This window comes from Cinclus cinclus, chromosome 11, assembly GCF_963662255.1.
Source record: "Cinclus cinclus chromosome 11, bCinCin1.1, whole genome shotgun sequence".
NCBI lineage: Eukaryota > Metazoa > Chordata > Aves > Passeriformes > Cinclidae > Cinclus > Cinclus cinclus.
In genome coordinates this window covers 369768-396510 of record NC_085056.1, presented here as the reverse complement: position 1 = coordinate 396510, position 26743 = coordinate 369768, and the positions used below count along the sequence as shown (strand labels likewise).

At 50.1% G+C, this 26743-nt stretch overlaps 1 protein-coding gene across 1 annotated transcript in view; it reads left to right on the top strand.

Moving 5' to 3' along the window:
- Nucleotides 1-24323, top strand: part of ZFHX3 (zinc finger homeobox 3) — a 79299-nt gene extending 54976 nt beyond the window's left edge. Inside the window, exons 5-9 of the mRNA XM_062499899.1 lie at nucleotides 5765-5892; nucleotides 6080-6280; nucleotides 13590-13692; nucleotides 14182-19617; nucleotides 22237-24323. Of these exons, the coding sequence (XP_062355883.1) occupies nucleotides 5765-5892; nucleotides 6080-6280; nucleotides 13590-13692; nucleotides 14182-19617; nucleotides 22237-23792 (7424 nt within the window). The 3' untranslated portion in view covers nucleotides 23793-24323. The remainder of the gene's footprint in view (nucleotides 1-5764; nucleotides 5893-6079; nucleotides 6281-13589; nucleotides 13693-14181; nucleotides 19618-22236) is intronic.
- Nucleotides 24324-26743: the final 2420 nt, after the last annotated feature.

Here is a 26743-nt window from a genome sequence, read left to right as displayed (position 1 = left end):
ACCACGTCAGTTTGATCATTATGTTCCTCAGCAATTCACTCTGCTTTGTGCTTTGGTTTCCTCACTGCACACAGGGGATCTATTTCTTCCACTTTCGTAAAGGTTTGCAAGATCTGTAACAAGACTGAATTCCTTTGCCTATCTCCCTGCCCCAGCCCCCATGGATGAGGGTCTGCACTGCTGTGCAACCTGTGCTGGGGTTAGTGTCAGCATCAAGGGGAAAACCTGTGTTTTCATTATAAACTTGTCAAGATGTCTCAACTGCAAAATAAATTTATTGATTCATTCTATGTATTTATTTTAAAATGCAATAATGTGAAGCAGAAACATTTTTTAGGTGATACTTTTCAATTGAATATACATGAAGAAAAACCCCATCCCATAGAAGGACTCATGGGATCTTGACTTTTACAGGCATCTCTGTGGTTTCTGGAAGGTTCTGGAAGATGGCAGTGCTTCCACACTGAAGCAGGGAGATGCTGTGTGCCTGATGACTCAGTGTTAGACATTATCTCGACGTGGCTAATGTGAGATTTACCACAAGCAAACCAGCAAAGGGGAAAGGAGTTGTGGCTGATCCCAACTCCATTTTTAAGGCAGGATGTAGATGATGGATACTCAGCTGGAGCCCTGCTCATTGCAGCAGAAGGCCTCTCAGATGTGGGGTGGTGCTGGTTCATGTCTCTGATGGAGAAGCCCATCACCAGCAGTGACCCAGCTACCAGAGACTTCCTTAATGCACTGTTTGTTGGGTACACGGAGAATATCAGGGGTTTTTCCACAAAAACAAGAAACAAAGTCTACTTAAAATATAGATTGAAATGAAATCTTTCTGGAGGACTGGCCTGAAGGGCTTTTATTTTTGTTAATGATTTTTTTTTTTTTTTTTTAGTCCATGATGCTCACCTAACAGAGCAATTAGTGCAATGGACCGTCCCTGATTCAAATCCGTGGTAGATTGCTATTAAAGGAAGTATTAATGGGCTGCTGAGAGCTGGGAAATTGTTGCAGAAAAGTGTGTTTATGGAATATGGTGCTGGCAGGCATGATTTCAATTGGATTTGACATGTTTAACATAAATGTATACTGCACAGCTCCTGCAGTTTATGAATAATTCCTACAGGCCGACTGCCTTTCTAATTACTGAAATTGAAAAAAACAGGTCAGGCACATCCTGACGGAAATCTATTCCTGCTCCTCCCCCCGGCTGCTTTTTGCTGTTTTTTTTTAATATCTGGCATTTGTGGAGCACTTAATGGCCGGGATGTTCTGGGGGCCTGAGAGGCTGGAGGAAGGGGATGAGGCGCATGATGGAGCCACTCAGCCCTGATGCCTGAGCAAGGGAAACCTGGGAGAAGGGGTGGAGGTTGCCTGTAACTGTTTTTCCAAGGTTAAGCACAAAAAGCTCCTGGGTGGCAGCTCCAGCCCAGGAACATGACTGGGCCAGGTAGCTCCAGGCATGCATGGAGCTCTGGCAGCATCAGAGGTGCTGCAGGAGCTGAAGGGGGCTGCAGGACAGGTCTGTGGTGCCAAGCACAGCCCACCTCTGGGAGCCCCTGGTGCTGCTTAGCATCTCATGGAGGCAGTGCTGGGTGTTTTGTGTTCATATGGAGCAAGGCAGGGAAGTCTGGTGGTGGCTGGAGCTTCTGGATATGAATATTTAATAGTAATTCAGCTGTGGGTACTCGCTGCAGGTGGGAAGGTATGACACAGCATCAGAAAAACAAATTATTCAGCCATTTTCAGGGCTGTGAAGCAGCAGCGAGGACAGGTGGGACATTTACCTGTCAGTTGAGTTATTGTCAAATACAGAGCTGGGAAATGCTGGAGAGCAACAAGTGAGCACAGGCCTGGTAGTGTGGCTACAGCAGCTGATTGGAATGGAAGTTCCTTCAGGGAATGGGCAGTTAAACAGTGTTTGGGGAGGACATGTTGGCTGTATGTTACTGAGGAGGTAACAGCACTGGGTGCCCCATGCCCTTCCCTGACAGCCCATGTGGGCCCTGGCATTCCTGAATCATGGCAGTTCCTGGAGAAGGGATGGAACAGCTCAATTAGCCCTGGATTTCAGGAGACATACAGGTGAGGGCACAGGGGGAAGAAGCCTTGGGCATTGATGGCACAGGCCTATGTGGCACAGTAGCAGCTCCCACTGGTCCGAGGACTTGTGGTGCTGAGTGATGGCTTTGAGAACACACTGAGGTGATTTGAGGAAGGAGGCACCACCAGATACAGAATGCTATTTTCCATCAAGCAGTGACAGCACAGGTCCCTGGTCCCACTGAGAACTTTCCCAGGCCAGCAGCTGGACTTCATGGCAAGGAGTTTTTTGGAGGCTGGTGGTGTTTAAATCAATGGCAATAGCAGAAACCCCACTGTAAATTTCTAGGGCAAGTGGCAAGCTGGTTTACGGAATGCAGGGAGATGAGAACCTCTGGCTTACGGAAAGCAGCATGAATTAATAATCATTTAATTGGCTTTTCCATTATGTTGCTTGGTTGGGAGATGGAAGTTTAGATGAAGGGGCTGTCAGTGATACTTTAGCTAAAAGAATCTGATGGGTAGGAGATGGGTGGTGACTTCCTTCCCACCAGGATGGAGAGCAGCAGCTTAGGAGATCTCTGCTGGCTTTGCCTCTGGAACCAGCAAAGGAGAGGCCCCCACTCACAAAGAAGTGCCCATCTCACCTCTGGAATATACCCAGGGAGGATCTCCCCTCCTCTGAAAAGCAGAAGCTGCTGAGAAGACTGAGAAGATGGGTAAATCTCCAGAAGTGCTGTGGCATCCCGGCCCCATCCCACTTGGTTTTTAGGGGACATTTGTTGAGAAACTGAGATCTCCCCCTAAGTCAGTGAATCTGAACTAAATCCACTTGAAGAGTCAAAGTAATAACAATACTATCTGACATGTAGGCATACATCATACTTTAAAGCAAATTCCTTTTTCTACCCTGCAAGGCCTAGAGCTGGAGGCAAGGTGCTGGCCATGGCCATGACACAGGTGGTGTCACTGTGTGCTCCAGTGTCACTCAGCCCTTCAAGGCCGTGGCCTTCTGGACATTTTGAGCTCAGGACACTGTCCCATCCTCTCTGCACAGACAGAAGGTCCCAGGCTATATGCTAAGAGCTCTGCAGGTGGACACCAAGCCATGTCTTCATTTCTCCTGGTAGCAGAGAGTTCTTCATTCCTCTGATCATCTGTGATGTGGACTGAATGTGTCATTTTGTGCATTTGACTGTTTATCAACAATAAATTTCAATCCTGGTGTTAAAATTCCCAGCTGAGCTGTCAACTCAAAAACTAATACTTAAAATAAATATCTTGTGTGCAACAAATCAGTTATTCTTGGGTCTGGACAATCATCAATAATTCTAGTTTTGAAGGATTAAGGTTATGGGGTTGGATCAAGTGATTTAATGAAATTGGACACTTAGGAGATGGTACATTTTAATTACCTGTTACTAATTCTAAGCAGGCTGCTTCACAGTAGAAAGGAGATGAGAAAATACCCTGTTGTGACTCCCCAAGGCTGGAGCTGGTGTTCAGCAGCCTGGGGTAAAGCTGGTGTTCTTTCAGCTGATGGTTGGGCTGAATTCAGTCACTGCTTCCAAAAACACTCCAGTGGTGAGCAGCTGGCAGTGGTCAGTGCCCAGTGCAGGGACGCAGTGGGGACCACACAGGAGCCGCAGTCACTACCTGGAGAGGTCTAAAGAGATCCAAAGCCATGACTGTCACTGTCATCCCTGCCCAGTGCAGGTCTAGAGCAGCACTCTCTTGGCTGTGCCTGACCACCGTGGCACACTTGGGGTCTCCAGCTGCTCATCCCAATACCAAAGAGCCTGATCAGGGCTGGCATGTCGGTGTCCAGGGTCACACTGATCACTGGACACTGTCAGCAGCCATCAGGCTCCTGACAAGGGCCACTCACATCACACAGGCCTCGGGCAGGATGGTTCTTCACCCACCACAGTGCTGGCTCTTGGTGGTCTCTCCTCCCCAAACCCTCTGGGAAGGACTGTGCTCCTCAGTGGAGGAGCAGCACAGTGGTGCCATGTTCCTGATGCTACAAGCACAGCTATTATAGGAAGCAAGGAAGGTCAGCTCTGGCCCTGCAGACATCTTCAAGCAGTTTCCAGTTCTGAACCCCAGGGAGATTCTGGGTTCAAGCAGTGAGCTGAGCAGAGCAGCCAGTCATTCTGTGAGGGCAGAGCAGGATCTGTGATGTTGTCCATCAGGCAGTACTGACACTGCAAACTCATTCCACCCCTGGTCTGGATGTTTTTGTGGAGTTGGCAGCACAGCAGAGTCCTGGGGTTTGGGTTTCAGGTACAGCCAGGACTGTACATGCACACATGGAGGCTGCTGCCCAGCCAGGCATGCAGCACCAGGCATGCAGCCAGCAGTGCTGGGGGAACAAGATCACTTACAAGCACATTCAGTATAGACAAGCCTACCAGGAGAAATTCAGGGGTCCCAGATCAAATCCTCTAATTCCTGCCTCCCTCTGGCAGTACCATTACCTGTTTGTAATACTTGTTTTCCTTCTCCCAGAACTTATTTTGCCTCTCTTCAGCTGAATGCAGAGATGGGCAGTGGCAGGGAAGGTAGTTAGAAATGGGAATTGTGTTCTCCACTGTGATGTGGTACATTTGGAAATACAGCTTGTGCCAGTGCAGAGAAGGAAGGAGTTTGCTGGGTATCACCTGAAGCAAGGAGCAGATACCAGCGGGTTCACGAGTTGAGTAGGAGAAAGGGGGAAGAGTATGGGGGACTGGCCTGAGAATGCTACAGCGCCTTGTTAATCGGCAGCTGATCCATCATATTAAATATCCAGCTGTCAGATATTACCTTTCAAGTGAAAATGAATAACTCCCATTAAGGGCGAAATGGGTTTGAAGTCGATTCGAGACAGATTAAAGTACCGTTATGAATGTGTGTTCGGGGAGGAGGAGACGGGGGCTGTGTATAATATACTTGTCCTTACAGTTTTTAAATAATAGATGTCCCACAAATTTATGTACTGAAGGCAGATAGGGTTCGGGGGAGGAGAAAGGTCATTGATGTGCTTCTCCCAGTGCCACAACTCCTGAAGTGTTTTGCTGTTGACTTTAGGGCTCATTTGCATTTCTGTGTTTGGCTGGAATAAAATGGCCTTTTCTTGGCTTACCACAGTGGGAGTGTTTGGGTCCCCTTGGCTTCCCATGTGCTAGGAAGCACCAGATACATGCATTCCTCTGGAGGCATGGGCTGAGCTGGCTAGAGCCATCCAGCAGCACCACTGCTGCCAGTATGGGTGGCATCAGCTGGGCTGACAGCCACAGCCACCAGCTCTCTCCAGGGCAAACACATTTCCATGTCTGTGTGTAGAATGTCCTGGCTCAGCCAGGGGTATAAGTTCTACCTTATCAAGTAAGTGCTGCTACTCCTGGAGGTGACACATGGGCCTTCACCACCTGGCCAAGCACTTGTGTGTCCAATGCAGCCACAGGCCTGGAGTCTCCTGCACCTGCAGGTTGTAAGCATCCCCCAGAAACAGCTGAGGTCTTTCTGCTTCTGGCCACCAGTGACACAGTTCCCTTGCTGTGGGAGATCAGCAAGGAGGAACAGGTTTTGGCCAGGTGTGCAGGGTGTAGGTCAGTCCTCAGATTGATCCACCTTCAAGTCTTTGGGGTGTGTGTCAAGCAGTAAGTGGAAGCCCTGTCATGGTCCAGTCTAGACCTCCTTGGGGTGTCCTGATGTGAAGTGCTTTCTGTTGCAGCCCCAGCCAGCCAGCCAGAGAAGGAGCTGACAGAGCCCCCAGCATCCTCCAAGCGGATAGCATTTCCCAGCAGCTCTGAGTCGCCTCTCTCCTTTAAGTGGTCAAAAACTTCTGAGGAGACCAAGTCAGAGCAGGTAAGGCTGAAGAACCAGTCTCTCTGTGCAGGTAATGTGTTTCAATGTGCCAAAAGCAAAGAATAAAATGGGAGAAAGAGGATGCAGGGCAGTAACTGGTGGTAGAAGGCATCAAATTATTGAAGCCTGGCTGTAAGAGGAAAGTAGCACCTAGAAGAGCTGTGTGATTAATCTGTGTGTTCCACAGATGTACCAGTGTCCATACTGCAAGTACAGCAACACAGATGTGAACCGGCTGCGGGTGCACGCCATGACCCAGCACTCGGTGCAGCCCATGCTGCGCTGCCCTCTCTGCCAGGATATGCTGAACAACAAGATCCACCTGCAGCTGCACCTCACCCACCTGCACAGCGTGTCACCTGACTGTGTCGAGAAGCTCATCATGACGGTAAGAGGCTGTGCAGGCACACATGGCTGCTGCCATCCTGACACGGCCACAGCCATCCCATCATGTCCACTGCCATTCCAGCATGGCCACTGCCATCCCGACATGGCCACTGACATCCCAGCGTATCCACTGCCATCCTTGGCATGTCCACTGCCATCCCTGGCATGTCCACTGCCATCCTGATACGGCCACTACCATCCTGGCATGGCCACTGCCATCCCAGCATATCCACTGCCATCCCAGCATGTCCACTGCCACATCCCCACAAAGAGAGTTGCTGTGGTGTCATCTTCTTCACCTGTCAGAGCTCTGCCATCAAGGTTTGCTGCATCCTAGTATGTTGTGTCCCTGCCTGAGCCCTGTGAAGCTCAACTGTTGAGTGACTTCCCTGTGAAATCAGGGTAAATACAATTTCCTTGGCCTGATGAGGTCAATGCATGGGATGGCAGCTTGTGCAAAAAGCTTCTGGAAGATGCAGCAGCTGATGGGATATATTTGCCTTGTTGTTTCTTTGGTATAATGTTTGATGCAAGGTTGTGTCTACATTTAAGAACTTGTAATCAAGTATATAAAATAAGTTTATTTTTATTCCTGTCAATTCTTTCTTTTTGTGTTTTCTTCTTGCACCTTGTTTCTGCTTGTTTTCTCCCTTCTTTGCCAGTTCTTGGCACTGGGGGTGAGTAACAAGGTGTTTGTTGTAACACTGATGTTCTTCACCAGTTCCCTCCTGTGACATCTACTGAGCAAGAGTGTGCAGCATGGCCCAGCTGTTCTCTTACAGTTTTCTTCTCTTTCTGTCACTCTTCCCCTCTACAACTCCCTGACAGAAGGTTGGAGCCAGGTGGGGTAGGTCTCTTCTCCCACATAAGTGACAGGACAAGAGGACTAGCTGCAAGCTGCACCAGGAGAGGTTTAGATTGGATATTAGGGGAAATTTTCTTTATGGAAAGGGTTGGAAAGCCCTCGCACAGGCTGCTTACAGAAGCTGTGGAGTCACCATCCTTGGAGGTGTTCAAAAATCATGTGGATGTGGCATTTGAGGACACAGTTTAACATGGGGGTGGTGTTGAGTTGATGGCTGGACTTGGAAGACTAAGGGTCTTTTCCAGTTGTAATGATTCTGTGATTCCTTTTGTAACTCCTTCTCAGAGAAAGGAGTCACAGAGTCACAGAATCACGAGTAGTCTTGGGAGGGACCACTGGAGCTGCTCCAGTCCAACCTCCCTGCTCAAGCAGGGTCCCTTGTTGCTCAGGATTGTGTCCAGACAGCACTGGAGTATCTCCAGGAAAGGAGATGCTCTCTGGGCAGCCTGTTCCAGTTGCCACCCCATAAGTGCCTTTATGCTCTTGTCTTCCTGGTTTGCATTGCTAGCTGTCTGTCCCCTCAGAGCTTCTCAGGATGGAGCTGTGCCCCTCCTATGCCCCTGGGTCACAGAGCTGTCCCATCCCACAGACCACGGACTCTTGTGACCTGTGTCCATTTCCTTGGTGCTACTCAGCTGTGTAAATACCTTCTGAGGGTTAGTGGCCCTTGTTCACCTCTGACTACATTGGGGGCAGGTGTTTTGGCTTTCTAAGAGCATCAAGCAGCAGCCAAGCCCCTTCCCAGGCCAGCAGGTGTAACCAGTTTGTTCAGGGTAGCTGTCATGCTGGTGTGGAGGGCTTTGTTTTGAGACAGGCAGGGTGCCTGGCCAGGATGTGTGGTCTGGAGCAGGAGTGTTGGGCTGGTCTGTCCTCAAGCGCACCTGTGTCCTCCAGGATATGAGGGAATAGGAGGAGCCCCTCATTAGTGAGCTCAGGACACTGCAGAGCAGGTCTAGCACAGTCCTCAGGTGAGGACTACACCTGCTGTGCTGGAGTAGGGCTGCAGGGCTCTGCAAGGAGAAGCAGACACTTGCCCAGCCACGATGCTCATCCTCATGAGCGTTCCTGGTTTTACCACCTTTCTTCTCTCTGGCACCTAGAGACTCATCTGGGGTGAGGGTTGCCTCTCCTCCTCCAGGTCTCACAGCACAGGGTGGAGAGGGTGGGTCTCTTTGTATTCTGTGGCAATATTTTGAGACATTGGAATGGTTTGTGCAGAACGTGGCAGCATGGCAGGGTCCTGGTTGTGCTCATTGTCATGGAGCTCCATGTGGGTTTGACACGTGTGTCTGGTGTGAGCGCCAGGGCGAGGGAGCTGCAGCCCTGTGACAGAGCCAGGTCCTTCCCTCTCCTCTCCTCTCCGGACGCGGTGTCTGTGGCTGGGCGCTGGAGGAGGCTCCAGTTAATAACACCTTATCAGACGCCGTGCAGGAACCTGCAGTGTCTAATATGTCTGTTGCCATGGTAACAGCTCCTGCTCGCACTCAGCATCTCCGAGATGCCTGGTCGTGCTCCCTCCTTTCATATCAGCAGCAGCCGGGCTGGGCTGGCTGTCCCATGGGACCCCCGTGTCCTGATGGCCCCAGCACAGGGACAGGAGCTGGTAGGGCTTCCTGAGGAGCGGAGCACACGGACAGGGACAGAGGCTGGGCTCACACCGTCCCCATCTCGGGCAGCTTCCCTTCCATGGGGCTGCTGGGTGAAGGTGCCGAGTTCTCTCTGAGGCAGGCCAGGCACCATCTGCCCACCCCAGGCTCTGCTGGGCTCACAGGGCCCTGCGAGGTGAAGTGCAGGCATTTGACAAGACTGATGGGCTGGATCTGGGAGAGAAGACGTAGCGAGGATGGCTTCCCGAGAGCCTCTGGGAGCGGGAGCTCTCCCTCCTCCCGCAGCCAGCCTTATCCTTCTGCACATTTCTGTCTCGTCATCTCTGCTGTCAGCGCTCTCTTCCTCAGTTTAGGGCATCTTCCCAGTATTCCAATCACCTTTCCATCTTTTTCTTTTCTCCCTTGCTCCAAGGAGTCATCCCTACTCATCCCTACCATCTCGCTTCCCCCTTCTGCTATCTTTATATTTTTACCCTCTTTCCCATTGTCTTCTCTTATTGCTCTCTCCCTTCTGCTGTCACTCAATTTTTCTCTCTCCCTCCTTTTCGCCCCCTCCCTCTCCCCCCTTTCCCTCTCACTCTGTGTCTCATTCTCCATCTCGGATGAAGGTAATGAAAATAATCGGGCTTCATTAATTCTGAGCCCTGTGAGATGATAGCCATTTGGAGCCATGTTTGCCAATTAGATGGTCTAAATTAGAAGTGACCTTGGTATACTGCCATCACTTTGCCTCTCGGAGTCTAATGAAGCTTTTCACTCCAGCACCCTCTCTCTCTCTCTTTGTAATGGAAATTACCTCCTTTGTCTGGTGGGGAACCTTCCCTCCCTTCTGTAATTCCCCTGGTTTCATAGACATGGGGACAGTGATGTATCTACTCAGACCTCTTCTAGAGGTTTTCTTCTCAGAGCCACATGATTTCAGCATTTTGGGGTATATTCAGGGGAACCATCCCTTCGTTTGGTGTCCATGGACAGCCAGCACAGGCAGGTGCAGTGTGAGAGGAGCTGGCTTCTCACACCAGCCAGGAGTAGTTTTTTTGACGTGTCAGCAATATGCAGGTGTTATACTGATGGGTGTTGGGCTCAGAGCCTCCAGCCCTGCACACAAGCAGTTCTGCAGTTGGTTGTTAAAAATCCAGTAGACCCAGTGGTGGCCAGAGTGTCACTTCTGGAGGTTGTCACCAGTAAGGAGGGGGCCCACTGGTCGTCGTGCAGAGGGGTGACAGGATGGTAGGTGTCAGGGTGTGGTGGGGCAGGGAGGCAGGAGATGTGGCCTGTCAGCCCTCACGTGCCCAGGACCACTGTGTGCCTAGAAATGGCATCACCAAAAGGGTGCACCTGCCTCTCCGTGGAACTCGTCATCATAAAGACATTTTATCTGTTGAAGGGGTCTGAATTTCACCCAAAAGCTGGGCTTCTTGGAAGCAGAGAGGCTTGTCCAGCAACTTCCCATCCTCTAAGGACCTTCTGTGTGGTAACAAGAGGAGAACTTAGAGGGACCTTGGCCATGGGAGCTGCAGGAGATGGTGCCCAGGCTGTGCACAGGGGCAGCAGTGCCCTGCAGCAGTGAGCTCTGCTGGTGTCTTGTGGGTCAGGAGATGGGGGCTGCAGCCACACAGGGGGGTAGGGTTTGATGTTGGACAGAAAAGAACAGGTATGAACAGGAGTAGGGAAGGGAGAAGACAAAGCACATTTTTTGAACTCACAGCTGGAAGGTTGTGTTTTGCAATGTGTTTAGCAGTGGCTCACACTGACTGACATGTTGCTGTTGTAAAACAGTGTGGGAGCCATTGAAAGGGGTAGACAGGAATTGAAGAGGAGGAGAGGTTGCCAATCTGAGGGGGGTGCCAGGATGACACACCAGGTAGTGCCTGTGCAGGTGAGAGGGAGGTGGAGTGTGTTTGACAGCCACATGCACTAACACGAGCTGTGCTCCAGATAAACACACTCCTTTCCATCACCGGAGTACTTAATGCCATGAAATACATCTGCAGTACAAAATGCTGTGTCACAGACCTGCCAGGGAGCTGTGGGCCACTGCACCTTCCTGACCCTCATGCCCCCACTCTGGGTTTATGAGAAGCAGCCTCAGCATGTGAGGCAAGTTCTGCAGGTCCAAAGAAATGTTTTTGGATGTTTTTGCAATGTAAAAGGACAAACCCTTCAAAAAAGGCAGTCTGGAATTCTGTGTCAGTGCAAAGTGATTTGGGATGTGCAGCCCATTTGCACTCACTCTATCTTTGCCACCTGCTTGGGCCTGGTCCATAAGGATGAAAGGACAGAGGGTCCTGCCCTGGATCATGGTGTAGGAAAGGGACAGGAAATCCTGGATGGAGCCAGAGGACTAGAGTGGGTCCAGTTGCTGACCAGTGCCTTCTTTCCAGCCCATGGCTGCACCGCCACAGTTCGCACATCCATACCCAGAATTTCTAGTTCCCTGCACTTTTTTCCCAAGCTTTTTTTGCTGTTTGCCTTTGGAAATTTCATGCCTGTAGCAATTTAATGTACCACAGCCTCTTTTTTTTTGCCTTTTTTTTTTTTTCCCTCTTCCCCCGCCCCCCCCCCCCCCCCTCCCTCCCATGGTGGAGGGAGGATAGAAGGAAGGGAAGGAATGGTGGCTGTGGAGATGCAGGTAGATAAAGGTAATTACTTAAACACATATAGGGCAGGACTTACAGGTTTGGAGCCCCAGATTAAGATGCAGAGGAGCATGTGAGGTTGATGATTATATTTCGGGGAGAGTTAATTGACGGAAGGTGAAGGCAGACAAAGAACCGCTGCTTACTGCCTTCTTGAATCCCAATCAGGAATTATGATTAAAGACGCGGCGAGACAACAGAGGCCTGATGAATTGGTGTCTTTTTTTTTTCTTTTTTGCCGTCATTCACACTTGATTGACTTCAACCTTTCAAGTGCAAAAGTCTCTCTTTTCCATTATTATTCATAGCCATCTGAGTTTTTCTAATTAAAGTGTATGAAAACAATTACTGATCCGTCGTACTGAGCGTGGTGCTGGGGACGGCAGCCGTACTGTAACGCCTATGAAAAGCCACAGCTCTATAATGATGTGCAGCTGAGGTGTTAGATAATTTTATTCCTTTTTCTACTCTGTTGGGGTTTTTTTTAATTTCTCATGATTTATTTTTCATAATTCCTAAAGATCCTAGGAAAGCAGGCTCTTCCTGCTGCTAGAGCTGAGAGGGATGGTTTCTTCCTGCGTTCCCTTCTCGGTGTCCATGCTCATCCCCCTCCTCCGAGCCCAGCTACTGGAAATTACTCTGTGACCTTTCACATCTACCAACCAACCACCCACAGCCATCAGCTGCATCTGTTTAGAGTAGAAGGTGGAACGAGTTTGGTGTGCTCAGCTCCCCTCCTGGGATGTGTCAGCTGCCTCCTCTGCTGCTCCATGGCACCTGGCACTCACTGCCCTGCCATGGCTGGCCCAGGAAGTGGGGGGAGCTCTGTGTCCCTCACAGTTCAGGTCATGGCTCTGCAGCCATGTCTGTGCCACCATTTCATTCTGAGGTTTTGCATGAACTTCAGCTTCACCACAGGTGTGCTCCTGTCTCCTGCAGTCCACTGAGAGCCTCGTGGTCCTTGGCTGTGCAGAAAGCTGGGTACATGGCATTCAGCTGCCACACACATTCTCCCTCTCCTGAAGTCCAGGGTTCAGATGCCCTCTCCATATCCAGCAGAAGGATGGAGACACTTTTATTGCCTTACAGCTGAATGGGTGTGTTCAGGTGTGCCTCACCTTCCCAGAAGTGGGAGGCTGGGCCAGGAGCACCTGGTGAATGGGGAACGTTCCCTGGGTGTCAGCAAGGTGGTGTGGGCAGCTGCTCAGGGCCATAGAGGAGTCTTTGCTTGCCACAGGCTTTGACCAGCATGGGAAGCCTCTGCTGGAGAACACAGGGATGGTGACAGTGACTTGTCTGTCTGTCCTGGTGCTGTGAGGCAGAATTCCAGCAGTGTGAGACATTGTCTCCAGACATTCAGAAGGACATTCATGTCCTGCATCTGATGCCAGCCATGTGCAGGCTGCTGGTGAGATGGTTTGTGAACAGGTATATCCAAAGAAACAGTTTTCCAGAACAGGATGAGCATACACATTTGGCTCTCCCAAAGAGCCTCTTGAGCTGAGCCATGCGGATTCTCCAGCTCTGTAAAAGCAGTGGTGTCCCAGCACTGCACTGGTTTTGATGGTGCAGGATCTAGCCAAATACTTGAACAGGAGCAAAGGGAATGCATTAGTCAGAGCAAGGAAAGGGTTACCAAAAGCTTTTTATTTCACAGTTTGCTTTCTCTTTAGTCCCTTCTTATTCATCCTTTCCTTTGTCACCTCTCTCCTTATTTGTACTTTTCTTTCTCATGCCCCTCCTTTCCCTGCATCGATACACTTTGAAAACAGTGCTGCAATGCTCCCTGGTTCAAGATTACAGTGTACTTTACTAGGTATGATTTAATTAGGGGCCTTATTATGTTTTCAGCAGCTTAAGGTGGGCCTTTCAACTTATCTACCTAATTGGTTGCACAAGAAGTTTCACAACCCATGACAAAACATTGTCAGTGATCAAAGTCTGAATTCCACATAAAGGAAAAATATTAATAATAAGATTATTCTTCAAGTGTGCACTGCTAATTATGTCCAGAATGTAACTGTGGAAACACTTTTGACTGATTTGAGCTTTGTCTAATAAATACAAAGTCTTCAGTGAGCTGTGAAAAATGACGCTTCTGACTTCACAATACTGATGTCTAATTTTGCCACTGGAGATGTTTAAAATATTTTCCTGTGTTTTTCCTCTCCCTATGTCTCTCTTTCCCCCTGTCTCTAGGTGACAACCCCTGAGGTGATGATGCCCAGCAGCATGTTCCTCCCAGCAGCTGCTCCAGAGAAGGATGGGAACTCAGTCACAGAGGAACTGGGGAAGCAGTCTGGTGAGTGCAGGTCAATGAGGTCCACAGTCCCACCACTCCCCCAGCTCCATCACCTGGTCAGGGACCAGTTTCATTCCTGTTAATCCTCTCTTTGATAGTACCTAGACTCAAATACTGTGCTCAGTTTGATGAGCCTTCTTTTTTGAAAATAGGCAGGAAGGACATCAAAAAGGAACAGTGAAGAGAGAGGTGGCTGAATGGCTTTTGCTTGAAAGGGAGAATTGAAGGTGATAAATGCACTAAGGGATGTGTGTGTGAATAATTTCCAGATATTCAAAGTGTGCAAGGAAGTAAATTGTGTAGGTTTATGCAATGGGCCATGATGAGGTTAATGGGCTGGTATTGAAACAAATGAATGAAGATAGAGGAGAAATGTTAGAAATACTTGTGTTGGATATTACCACAGAGTATTCAGGACTGAAAGGGGGTGTTGATGTACCGCTGTATGCTGGTGTAATTTTTGGGTTTGCTCTAATTCTGTTTCCACAGAGATCTCTGAGGATGTGGGGAAGACCCTTCTGCCATCGGACAGTGCAGAGCACAGCGGGGACCCCAAGCCCACTCCAGCTGATCCAAGCGCTGCCCGGGAGGACTCTGGCTTCCTGTGCTGGAAGAAGGGCTGCAGCCAGGTGTTCAAGAGCTCAGCAGCCCTGCAGACACACTTCAACGACGTCCATGCCAAGCGGCCTCAGCTGCCGGTCTCTGACCGCCACGTCTACAAGTACCGCTGCAACCAGTGCAGCCTGGCCTTCAAAACCATTGAGAAGCTGCAGCTGCATTCCCAGTACCACGTCATCCGGGCAGCCACCATGTGCTGCCTCTGCCAGCGCAGCTTCCGCACCTTCCAGGCCCTGAAGAAGCACCTGGAAACCAGCCACCTGGAGCTGAGTGAGGCTGACATCCAGCAGCTGTACGGTGGTCTCCTGGTCAACGGGGACCTTCTTGCTATGGGGGACCCCTCACTTGCTGAGGACCACACAATAATAGTTGAGGAAGATAAGGAAGAGGAGAGTGACCTGGAAGATAAGCAGAGCCCAACAGGCAGCGATTCGGGGTCAGTGCAAGAGGACTCTGGCTCAGAACCAAAAAGGGCCTTACCCTTCAGGAAGGGCCCTAACTTCACTATGGAGAAATTTCTAGATCCATCTCGCCCATACAAGTGCACAGTCTGCAAGGAGTCCTTCACGCAGAAGAACATTCTCCTGGTACATTACAATTCCGTTTCTCATCTGCATAAACTGAAACGAGCCCTCCAAGAGTCTGCTACTGGGCAACCTGAGCCTACCAGCAGCCCGGACAACAAACCTTTCAAGTGCAACACCTGCAACGTGGCCTACAGCCAGAGCTCCACTCTGGAGATTCACATGAGGTCTGTCCTGCACCAGACCAAGGCTCGCGCGGCCAAGCTGGAGGCGGCCGGCGGCAGCAATGGAGCTGGCAACAGCAGCAGCAGCAGCAGCCTCTCCCTGGGCTCGTCCACACCGAGCCCCGTCAGTGCCAGCAACAGCAATGCTTTTGCAACCACCAGCACGAGCACTTCAGGCACCACTCCCATTCCCAGCCTACTCAACCAGGTCTCCAGTGACAGCGTGGGAATTCCTCCCTTGGGTAACGCTGTAAGCACTAACATCTCCTCCCCTGCGGAGCCCAAAGAGGTGAACCGCAAGAAGCTGGCAGACATGATTGCATCCAGGCAGCAGCAGCAGCAGCAGCAGCAGCAGCAGCAGCAGCAAGCTCAAACCTTGGCACAGGCACAGGTCCAGGCCCACTTGCAGCAGGAGCTGCAGCAGCAAGCTGCTCTCCTGCAGTCCCAGCTCTTCAACCCAGCACTTTTGCCGCACTTTCCAATGACCACTGAGACCCTTCTGCAGCTGCAGCAGCAGCAGCATCTTCTGTTCCCATTCTACATCCCCAGTGCTGAGTTCCAGCTTAATCCAGAAGTCAGCTTGCCTGTCACCAGTGGTGCACTGACATTGACTGGGACAGGTCCAAGTTTGCTGGAGGACCTGAAGGCACAAGTTCAGCTCCCTCAGCAGAGCCATCCACAGCTCTTGCAGCAGCAGCAAAGTCAGCTGTCCTTGTCACAACCCCACTCCGTCCTTTTACAGCAGAGCCAGCACCCAGAGAAGAAGAATAAATCTGTAGTGAAGGAGAAAGATAAAGAAACCCCACGGGAAAGGGAGAGTGCAGAGAGGGGAGACAATAACGTGACGCTGAAGGAGTCTCTTCCCGATAACTTAAAGCTCAAAGAGAAGAAGGACTTTGTGCCAGGCAGCAGTTCGGAGCCCTCCATATTGCCTCCACGGATTGCTTCCGACGCCAGGGGCAACGCCACCAAAGCCTTGCTGGAAAACTTTGGCTTTGAGCTCGTCATTCAGTACAACGAGAACAAGCAAAAGGGGCAGAAGAAAAATGGGAAGACAGAGCAAGGTGAGAACTTGGAAAAGCTGGAGTGCGATACATGTGGCAAGTTCTTCTCAAACATCCTCATCCTGAAGAGCCACCAAGAGCATGTTCACCAACATTACTTTCCCTTTAAGCAGCTGGAGAGATTTGCCAAGCAGTACAGAGAACACTACGACAAGCTGTACCCGCTGCGGCCACAGACCCCGGAGCCGCCGCCCCCGCCACCGCCACCGCCCCCTCCGCTCCCTCCCGCTCCTCCTCAGCCAGCTGCTGCTCCTACCATCCCTACTTCTGCCCCACCAATCACCTCTCCCACGATAGCACCAGCCCAGCCATCTGTGCCGCTCACCCAGCTCTCCATGCCCATGGAGCTCCCCATCTTCTCACCGCTCATGATGCAAACCATGCCCCTGCAGACGTTGCCAGCACAGCTGCCACCTCAGCTGGGCCCCGTGGACCCCCTGCCCGCCGACCTTGCCCAGCTGTACCAGCATCAGCTCAACCCCAGCCTTCTCCAGCAGCAGCAGAACAAGAGGCCGCGCACACGGATCACCGATGACCAGCTCAGAGTCCTTCGGCAGTATTTTGACATTAACAATTCCCCAAGCGAGGAGCAGATCAAAGAGATGGCAGATAAATCTGGCTTGCCGCAGAAAGTGATCAAGCACTGGTTCAGAAACACCCTGTTCAAGGAGCGCCAACGCAACAAGGACTCCCCATACAACTTCAGCAACCCTCCCATTACCAGCCTGGAAGAGCTGAAGATAGACTCACGGCCTCCTTCTCCAGAGCCTCAGAAGCAGGAGTACTGGGGAAGTAAGCGGTCCTCTCGGACACGCTTCACTGACTACCAGCTCAGAGTCCTGCAAGACTTCTTTGATGCCAATGCTTACCCAAAGGATGATGAATTTGAGCAGCTTTCTAACTTGCTGAACCTCCCAACACGTGTCATAGTAGTGTGGTTTCAGAATGCCCGTCAGAAAGCTCGGAAAAACTATGAGAATCAGGGAGAAGGCAAAGACGGGGAGCGACGGGAGCTCACAAATGACAGGTACATTAGAACAAGCAACTTGAACTACCAGTGCAAAAAGTGCAGTCTGGTCTTCCAGCGCATTTTTGATCTCATTAAACACCAGAAAAAGCTTTGCTACAAAGATGAGGATGAGGATGGACAGGATGATAGCCAGAACGAAGACTCTATGGATGCAATAGAGCTCTTGACTCCAACCAGTTCCTCCTGCAGCACGCCAATGCCCTCACAAGCTTACAGCACACCTACATCTTCAGCCAACGCAACCTCCTCAGCTTTTCTGCAGCTCACAGCAGAGGCAGACGATTCCTCCACCTTTAGTTCTAAAGTAGAAGCTACAGATGAGAAACCAAAGCAGTCTGAACCTCCAAGTACACAGCAAAACCAAACCCAAGAGAAGCAAGTGCAACCAAAGCAAGAGCCTCAGCAGCAACAGGACCAAGGAGAACAAAAGACAAGTTCAGCACACCAAAAGATTTCACAGTTATCCTCCCCCTCTTCGCTGCAACAGCCACCTCCTCCTCAGCCCCCTCAGTGCTCCTTGTCACAGTCAAGTCCAAGTCCATCTCAGCTCTCACACCTCTCCCTCAAACCCATTCACACATCCACCCCTCAGCAGCTGGCAAACCTACCTCCTCAGCTAATCCCATACCAGTGTGACCAGTGTAAACTGGCATTTCCTTCCTTTGAGCATTGGCAAGAGCATCAGCAGCTCCATTTCCTGAGTGCGCAGAACCAGTTTATCCACCCCCCATTCCTGGACAGAACATTGGATATGCCATTCATGCTTTTTGATCCCAGTAATCCACTGCTAGCAAGCCAACTGCTGTCTGGAACATTGCCACAGATTCCAGCAAGCTCTGCCACCTCACCATCGACTCCGACATCCACCATGAACACGCTGAAGAGAAAGCTGGAGGAAAAGGCCAGTGCAAGCCCTGGAGAGAATGACAGTGGGACTGGGGGAGAAGAACCCCAAAGGGATAAGCGTCTAAGGACAACCATTACCCCTGAGCAGTTGGAAATCCTGTACCAGAAATACTTGCTCGACTCCAACCCCACACGAAAGATGCTGGATCACATTGCACATGAAGTGGGCTTGAAGAAGCGCGTGGTACAGGTTTGGTTCCAGAACACCCGTGCACGAGAGAGGAAGGGGCAGTTCAGGGCTGTAGGGCCTGCCCAAGCTCACAGACGCTGTCCCTTCTGCCGGGCTCTCTTTAAAGCAAAGACAGCTCTGGAAGCTCACATCAGATCCCGTCACTGGCATGAGGCCAAGCGGGCTGGGTACAACCTGACGCTGTCTGCTATGCTTCTGGACTGCGACGGGGGCCTCCAGATGAAAGGAGACATCTTCGATGGAGCCAGCTTTTCCCACATGCCACCAACTAGCAGCGATGGACAGAGCGTTCCTCTCTCCCCAGTGAACAAGAGTATGGAGCTGTCCCCTAGAACCCTGCTGAGCCCATCCTCCATTAAGGTGGAAGGGGTTGAAGACTTTGAGAGCCCCTCCATGTCCTCAGTCAATCTGAACTTTGACCAGACAAAGCTGGACAACGATGACTGCTCTTCTGTCAATACCGCGATCACAGACACTACCACAGGAGACGAAGGGAACGCAGACAACGACAGTGCCACAGGGATTGCAACCGAAACCAAGTCCACATCAGGGCCCAGTGAAGGTCTGACTAAAGCAGCCATGATAGCAATGTCTGAGTATGAAGATCGTCTGTCTTCTGGCCTGGTCAGCCCAGCTCCCAGCTTCTACAGCAAAGAGTACGACAATGAAGGTACTGTGGACTACAGTGAAACCTCCAGCCTTGCAGACCCCTGCTCCCCCAGCCCTGGTGCAAGTGGCTCAGCCAGCAAGTCTGGCGAAAGCGGGGACCGGCCCGGGCAGAAACGCTTTCGCACTCAGATGACTAATCTCCAGCTCAAGGTTCTTAAGTCATGCTTTAATGACTACAGGACACCAACCATGCTGGAGTGTGAGGTCCTGGGCAATGACATTGGACTGCCAAAGAGAGTTGTTCAGGTCTGGTTCCAGAATGCGAGGGCGAAAGAGAAGAAGTCAAAACTCAGCATGGCCAAGCATTTTGGTATAAACCAAACAAGTTATGAGGGACCCAAAACAGAGTGCACTTTGTGTGGCATCAAGTACAGCGCTCGGCTGTCTGTACGTGACCATATCTTCTCTCAACAGCATATCTCCAAAGTTAAGGAAACCATTGGAAGTCAGTTGGATAAGGAAAAGGAGTATTTTGACCCAGCTACTGTACGTCAGTTGATGGCTCAGCAGGAGCTGGACCGAATCAAAAAAGCCAACGAGGTTCTTGGTCTGGCAGCTCAACAGCAGGGCATGTTTGACAGCACGCCCCTGCAAGCTCTGAACCTTCCTGCTGCGTACCCAGCGCTACAGGGCATCCCTCCAGTCTTGCTCCCAGGCCTCAACAGCCCATCCTTACCTGGCTTCACTCCATCCAACACAGGTGGGTACAGATGTTGCCCTGCTTAGGCACACCTTCACTTGGAGCATAGCTAGCACAAGCAGCTATTCCCTTGGGAATGACTGGTAACAGGATTCTTGGACCATTAGTTCAGCATGTTGACTTCACAGCAAAAAAGCAGTAGGTATTTTATCTAATTCCTGAACTCAGGAAGTTTTATAGCGAAGTCTGAACTAGAGAAACATCTACGCATGCTACATATCCCTGTGTAGAAATACTGAAGCTCCTTCAAGGAAGTGGAATATAGAAGATTTATCCAATGGAACAGAAGGACTAATGTGCTGAATACACTGTTTGTTACTCCTTTCCTTTTGACATTCAGTTTATGTGGTGCCATCCCAAGCATTCAGATATCCAAACGGTTTCTAGGGAAGGGTGTGGTGTGTGTGGTAGCACTGGTGACAGGTGCCCAGAGCATCTTCATGTGTCCCTGAGGTGACCTCTGGGACAAATCCCAATGCAGCTGAGGATCAGTTTTGAGTAATGGTTAGATATGACCTGAAAGCACCTTCTCAGCAAAATTGGTGTAGTTGTGGAACAAATCTAGTTTGTATTTTAATAAGATTTTTCTTAACAATGCTACATAAAAACTAAATTTGTCATAATCCTTTGGGTGGCCTAATCTCAGATACTGGACTTCATCTTTTGAGAATGCTCCTTTCCTTTGTACTTCGTGGGTAGGTGGAAAGCGTAAGCCACGTAGCAAACACTGGCAGTGGAAGGTGCAGCTAAATGACCAGCAGTGACCTAAAAACTGTGATCCGAAGGCCTCGTTTCATTATGTGTCTGAGGGGCCCCTGCATATGCAAGGGGTTTTCAATGTCACCCTTCTCATCACAGATCTTGATTCATAGCACTCGGCCAGAAGCATCTCTGACAAATCATATCACCACCCTATCACAGGTTGCTCTGCGCTGTGTGTTTAGTGCCCCACATTTATAACAAAAACTAAAATTACTTTTCTGCACTTTAGAAAACACTGAATACTCCATATTGTTGATTTTATTTTTCTCCAAAGCCCAGGATGTGTCCTGGGGAGATGGGACTGCATCTGATGAATCTTAAATGCTGTCAGTGACTGCCTAGACAGGACTGAACTGTTTGGAAAGTCAAACAGTCTGTTTGTGGCCTTTAGATAAAACTCCAAAGGTCAGGGCATGGCAGCTGCAGGCCTGTCAGAGCAGATAAGGCCATGCATCCAGGAACACTGTGAATTACCTCCTGCTCCTTCACTTGAACCTCTCAGGGATGTTCACCTGGGAAACATCCATTTCAGTGGTGTCCACCTCTAGCATGCCCTTATCCGAGATCTTCAGGGCCACTGCCTGGAGCCTCATTCCATACCTGTTCTGTCATCACACATCATTCTTGTCCCAGTACCCCCTCAGGAGAAGGCACAGGTTTCAGAAGGGTTTGGGTCAGCCATGGCTGAGCCCTCCCAGCTGCAGCCACCCTCATATAAGTCACCATGGCTGGTCCCAGGCTCCACCACTGTTCCTGCCCAGGCTGTTCTCTGGGCAGCCCTGCTGCAGTGCTGGCACTCAGGTTTGTCACAGACTGGGTGGGTTTTGCTCGTGGGTTTTACAGCAGATTCCTGCTCAGGAGCTGGGGAATGTACAGGGCTGTGCCAGCAGGACATTGGAGCTTTATTTTGGGGTTTTTTTCCCCAAATGTCATCACAGGAGTTGCCAAGCGAAACCTTCCTCTTCAGGAGCATATCTGCCACCTGCAGCAGCCATGACTAATGGAGGTGACTCCAGGAGCCACACTCCTCTCGCCCCCAGCCACTGTGAGAGCAGAAATTGGTACCAGGGACAGTGTTGTTAGTGGCTATTCCTGCTGTGAGGAAGAAGGACAAGCTTCACATTCCACTATTAATCTATCTCCCTAATGAGGAAACATCACTGCACTTTTAATTCCACCCAAAACACAATGCTTATGCCCAGGGGAATCGTCTGAACACCACATAAACTCTGGAATTGCTCAGAAGCTGAGCATCCAGAGCTCCTGACAATAGAAGGAAGGAAGGAAGGGGTTGCTTCAATGGTTTGTGGATTCATGAACATCAGTCTAAATACAGACAAAATAATTTGGTTTAGGCTGTTCAGTCTCCAGTTGCCATGACCAGGACTTCCCAATCTGTGAAGATTTCTACAAGATAAGCAGTGCTGAGCGTTATCACAGTCTGGTGAAGCACCATCCTGCTGCTGGAGTCCTTTGGCCCAAGGACCCATTAGAGCAGATGCTGACAGGAGTGTTAATAATTTAGGAATTTCAAAGTCAGGAACACATCAGCTGTGCTGGTATCCTGGGGCTGAGGGGACGTGTCCGTGCGTGTCCCACCATTCACGGCCTGGGGAGTGGCACAGGGGCTGTGTTCCAGAGCGAGCAGCAGCAGGGATGGGCTCTGTGACCTGTGCTGCAGCAGCATGTCAGCTTGGGCCGGTGGCTGCCCTCATATAGAGGAGATGGGGGCTCCAAGCTGTGGGGTGGACTGGGGTCACCCTCCTCATGCTTTCTGCCTGCCCAGCACAAAGTGACTTTTCACCTCTCTCTCTCTCTCTCTCTCCCTCCCCCTCTCACCCCCTCTCCCTCTTGCAGCTTTAACTTCTCCCAAACCCAACCTGATGGGCCTGCCCAGCACAAGCGTCCCTTCACCCGGCCTCCCCACCTCTGGATTACCAAATAAGCAGCCCCCGGCCGCACTGAGCTCGCCCACCCCAGCACAAGCCACGGCGGCCGTGGCCCCGCAGCAGCCGCCAGCCACGACCCCGCAGCCGCAGCAGCCACCGCCCGCACAGCGCAAGGACAAGGAGAGCGAGAAGGCAAAAGAGAAGGAGAAGGCAGCCAAGGGGAAGGGGGACACCCTGCCAGGGCCCAAGAAGGAAAAGGGGGAGGCACCGGCAGGCACCCTGGCGGCCCCACTGCCCACCATGGAGTACGCCGTGGAGCCGGCCCAGCTCCAGGCGCTGCAGGCCGCCCTCAACTCCGACCCCACCACCCTGCTGACGAGCCAGTTCCTTCCTTATTTTGTCCCCGGCTTTTCCCCCTACTACGCCCCACAGATCCCTGGCACCCTGCAGAGCGGGTACCTGCAGCCCATGTACGGGATGGAGGGGCTGTTCCCCTACAGCCCTGCCCTGTCACAGGCGCTGCTGGGGCTGTCTCCTGGCTCCCTGCTGCAGCAGTACCAGCAATACCAGCAGAGTCTGCAGGAGGCATTGCAGCAGCAGCGGCGACAGCAGCAGCAGCAGCAGCAGCAGCAGCAGCAGCAGCAGCAGAAACCGCAGCAGCCCAAAGGAAGCCAAACCCCCGTCCCCACGGGGGCTGCCACCCCGGACAAAGACCCTGCCAAAGAACCCCCCAAGCAAGAAGAGCAGAAGAACGCACCCCGCGAGGTGTCCCCCCTCCTGCCCAAACCCCAAGAAGAGCCTGAAGCGGAAGGCAAGGGCGCGGACTCGCTCTGCGACCCCTTCATCGTCCCAAAGGTGCAGTACAAGCTGGTCTGCCGCAAGTGCCAGGCGTGCTTCGGCGACCAGGAGGCGGCCAACGACCACCTGAAGTCCCTCTGCTTCTTCGGCCAGTCTGTGGCGAACCTGCATGAGATGGTGCTTCACGTGCCCATGGGCAGCGGCCAGGGCAGCGGCTCGTACCAGTGCGTGGCGTGCGACAGCACGGTGTGCGGGGACGAGGCCCTGGGCCAGCATCTCGAATCAGCCCCGCACAAACACCGAACAATCACAAGAGCAGCAAGAAACGCCAAAGAGCACCCCAGTCTATTACCTCACTCTGCCTGCCCCCCCGACCCCAGCACCGCATCTACCTCGCAGTCGGCCGCTCACTCAAACGACAGCCCCCCGCCCCCCCGGCCCCCCCCGGCTTCCCCCCACGCCTCCAGACCGCCCTGGACCCCGGCAGGGCAGCCGCCAACGCCGCCCTTCCCTCCTCTCTCCTCATCTTCAACGGTTACCTCAAGTTCATGCAGCACCTCAGGGGTTCAGCCCTCGATGCCAACAGACGACTATTCGGAGGAGTCTGACACGGATCTTAGCCAAAAGTCAGATGGACCGGCGAGCCCGGCGGAGGGGCCCCAGGACCCCGGCTGCCCTAAGGACAGTGGTCTAGCTAGCATAGGAATGGACACCTTCAGATTGTAAGCTTTGAAGATGAACAATGAAAATGAATTTAAATAATAAAAAAAAAAGTTAATAACAAACCAATTTCAAAAATAGACTAACTGCAATTCCAAAGCTTCTAACCAAAAAAAAAAAAAAAAGAAAAACGAAAAAAAGAAAAAGCGTGGGTTGTTTTCCCATATAACGATGCCGGTGGGTTTTACATTTCTTTTTTCCTTTCCTTTTAATAAAATAAAACTTTGAAAAATAATTTTTTAAAAAATCTGTTACATTTGTCCTCTGGAAGGTACTGTTGGTCTGGGAGACGAAGGCCGTGCTGCCTCCTGGCGCCTGCGGAGCTCGCACCCCTGTAAATTGCCCCGTCTGATCCCCCTCGATAGCACAGCAGAGCCCGGCAGCGCTGTATGGGAAAGCAGCCCACCTGGAGACAGTTTTAAATTTCTTGCTATCTTAGCATTCAGATACCAATGGCTTGCTAAAAGAAAAAAGAAATGTAATGTCTTTTTATTCTCAGGTCAATCGCTCACACTTTGTTCTGTTTTCAGAATCATTGTTTTATATATATATATATATATATATACATATATATATAATTTCTTTCATTTGTTTTGGGGGTTTTGTTTTGGTTTGGTTTTGTTCCAGAAAAGGATTTTTTTGTTGTTTTTTTTTTTGTTTGTTTGTTTGTTTTTTTGGTGGGGAGGGTTTTGTTAATTTAAAATGGGCAGAAAGTATTCAAGAGAAAAACAATGTGAACTGCTTTAGCTTTTCGGGGATTTTAAGGGTAGCTTTTCTGCTGAAGCCAATTCCAAGGGGAAAAGTTAAGCACTCCCACTTTTCAGAAAAAAAAAATCCACACAAAGAGTGTTGAGGACTTGGAGCTTAAAAAAATAAGTTTTAAAACAACTGACTTTCTGTATTTATGATAGATATGACCATTTTTGGTGTTGAGTAGATTGTTGCATTGGAAATGAACTGAAGCAGTATGGTAGATTTAAAAGAAAAAACCCTTTTGTGTACATTTAGCTTTTGTATGGTCCAGCTGACGGCTTCTCATTTGATGTTGTCTTGTTCATTCCTAGACAGATAGATTGCGATCCATCAACTCGCCTGAGCTTTTCTCCCCTTTGTACCTTTATCCCCGTCCCCATCCTGTAATCTTCCACTTATGGTCGCTACCTTCATTTCTTAGAGGGTGGTTGCATAATTATTTTATAAAAACTAAAGAAAGAAGTTCAAAGGGTTTTAGGGGTCAGTAGGATCCCTTGCAGAATATTTTTTGTTGGGGGTTTGAAACTTTTTAAGGCATATACATGCGATTTACCTATGTCTGTTACCCTTGTGCACTTATTTTATTCTTATTTTCAGTTTCTCTTTTTTTTTCTTCTGTTTTTCTTCCCCTCTTCCTTTACTCATTTTGTAAATGCTTCAAAGACTCTGTTCCTGACCTCTGAGCATCGGTTCTGTTTGTGTAATTAGGCTGCACTCTGTTCCTTCTTTTGGAAAAAAAAAAAAAAAAAAAAAAAAAAGGTTTTGTTACATTTTTTTCTCTAAAGAAAATTCATGCTTTAAATAAAATCCAAAGACATACCCTTCACCACTGGTGCAGAATGAGCAAAAAGGATTCTTTTTACTTGAGAATTTGTTTCTGATTTAAACAAACAAGTCTAAGTTTAAATAAAGAATGAAAAAACGTACCCAGGTTGTTATCTGTGCTTCTTCTGCAAGCAGAGAGACAACTCTTAGCGAGCACCCAGTGCACCCCAGGCAGGTTTCTCTTTCCAAGATCTCTCCGTGGCAGCACCGGGTGCCAGGCTCAGGGAGGCCCGGAGCCCCGGGCCCCCAGCCCACACGCACCTCAACTGGCCCAGACTTTGAAAGGAAAACTTTATGCTGCTAAAATGTAGATTTTGGAGACGTAGATACTTTGCTGTTCCCTTCCGTAACCAAATGCCAACAGAAACAACCTCTTTCCACCACGTTTCCTCTGCCCAAAAGCACGAGAGCCTTCTGCCCACCATCATCATCATCCTCCTGCTTCAAAAGGGAACTTGGAAGACTGTGAACGCAGGTTCCTCCCGCTGCCTCCAGCTGCTCCTCCCCGGGCCAGAGCCGCTCGCCACCTCCGTGAGAGACTGCAGCGCCCGAGGGACGAGCACGGCTTCGGTTTCTAGCGGGACACTTATATTTTTATGGAGTTTTGGTTTTAGTTTGATGAAAGACTAGATCCTGAACTGTTGTACATATTTCTGACTAGGCTAATGCACAGTGCAAATTCCTTTTTTAATTGTTTTTTAAGTAGTTGATACTAAAGCGCGAACCACCGGATGTTCCTCCCGGGACCCAGCTGTAGCATAAGGTGTCAAAAACAGAACCACGTACCCATGGAGCGTTTGCTGTTTTAACAAACTGTTTTCTTTAACAGAAGTTCTTGTATTTCTCCCTGTGTTTGAGATGAACATTTTTTAAATTCTAAAGTTGTACAGTTTTTTTTTCCATTATTTTATCTTGTTTGTAATTCTATGAAATATATATATATATTTTTTGCCATTTAACTGTTGTATGTTAGTCTGTCTGTATCATATAGAAATTTTTTGTTCTGTTTTGTTTTGCATTCTCTCTGTGATGCCAGTTCCCAGTTCAACACAAGCTTTATCTGTACAATTCCACAAGGTCTCTTTTGGAAATCCTTTTCCTACGTCTCGTTTTGTTTAGGTTTTGTTTTGTTTTTTTTTTTTAATTATATTGCTTGGTCATAGTGCAATTTCTCTCTCCTCCTTCCCCCTCCTCCTTCCCAACCACTAAAAGGTTTTATAAATTCATTTCCTTGTATTTTTTCTAAATGTTTCTAGAGACTATTTCAGTGAGAGGTTGCCTCCTCCTTCTCCTCCTGCAGCCGGGCTGGCCGGAGCGGGCGCGGGACCCGCAGCCACCCCCAGCCCACGTGTGGCCTTTCCAGCGAGCGGCAGGGCAGG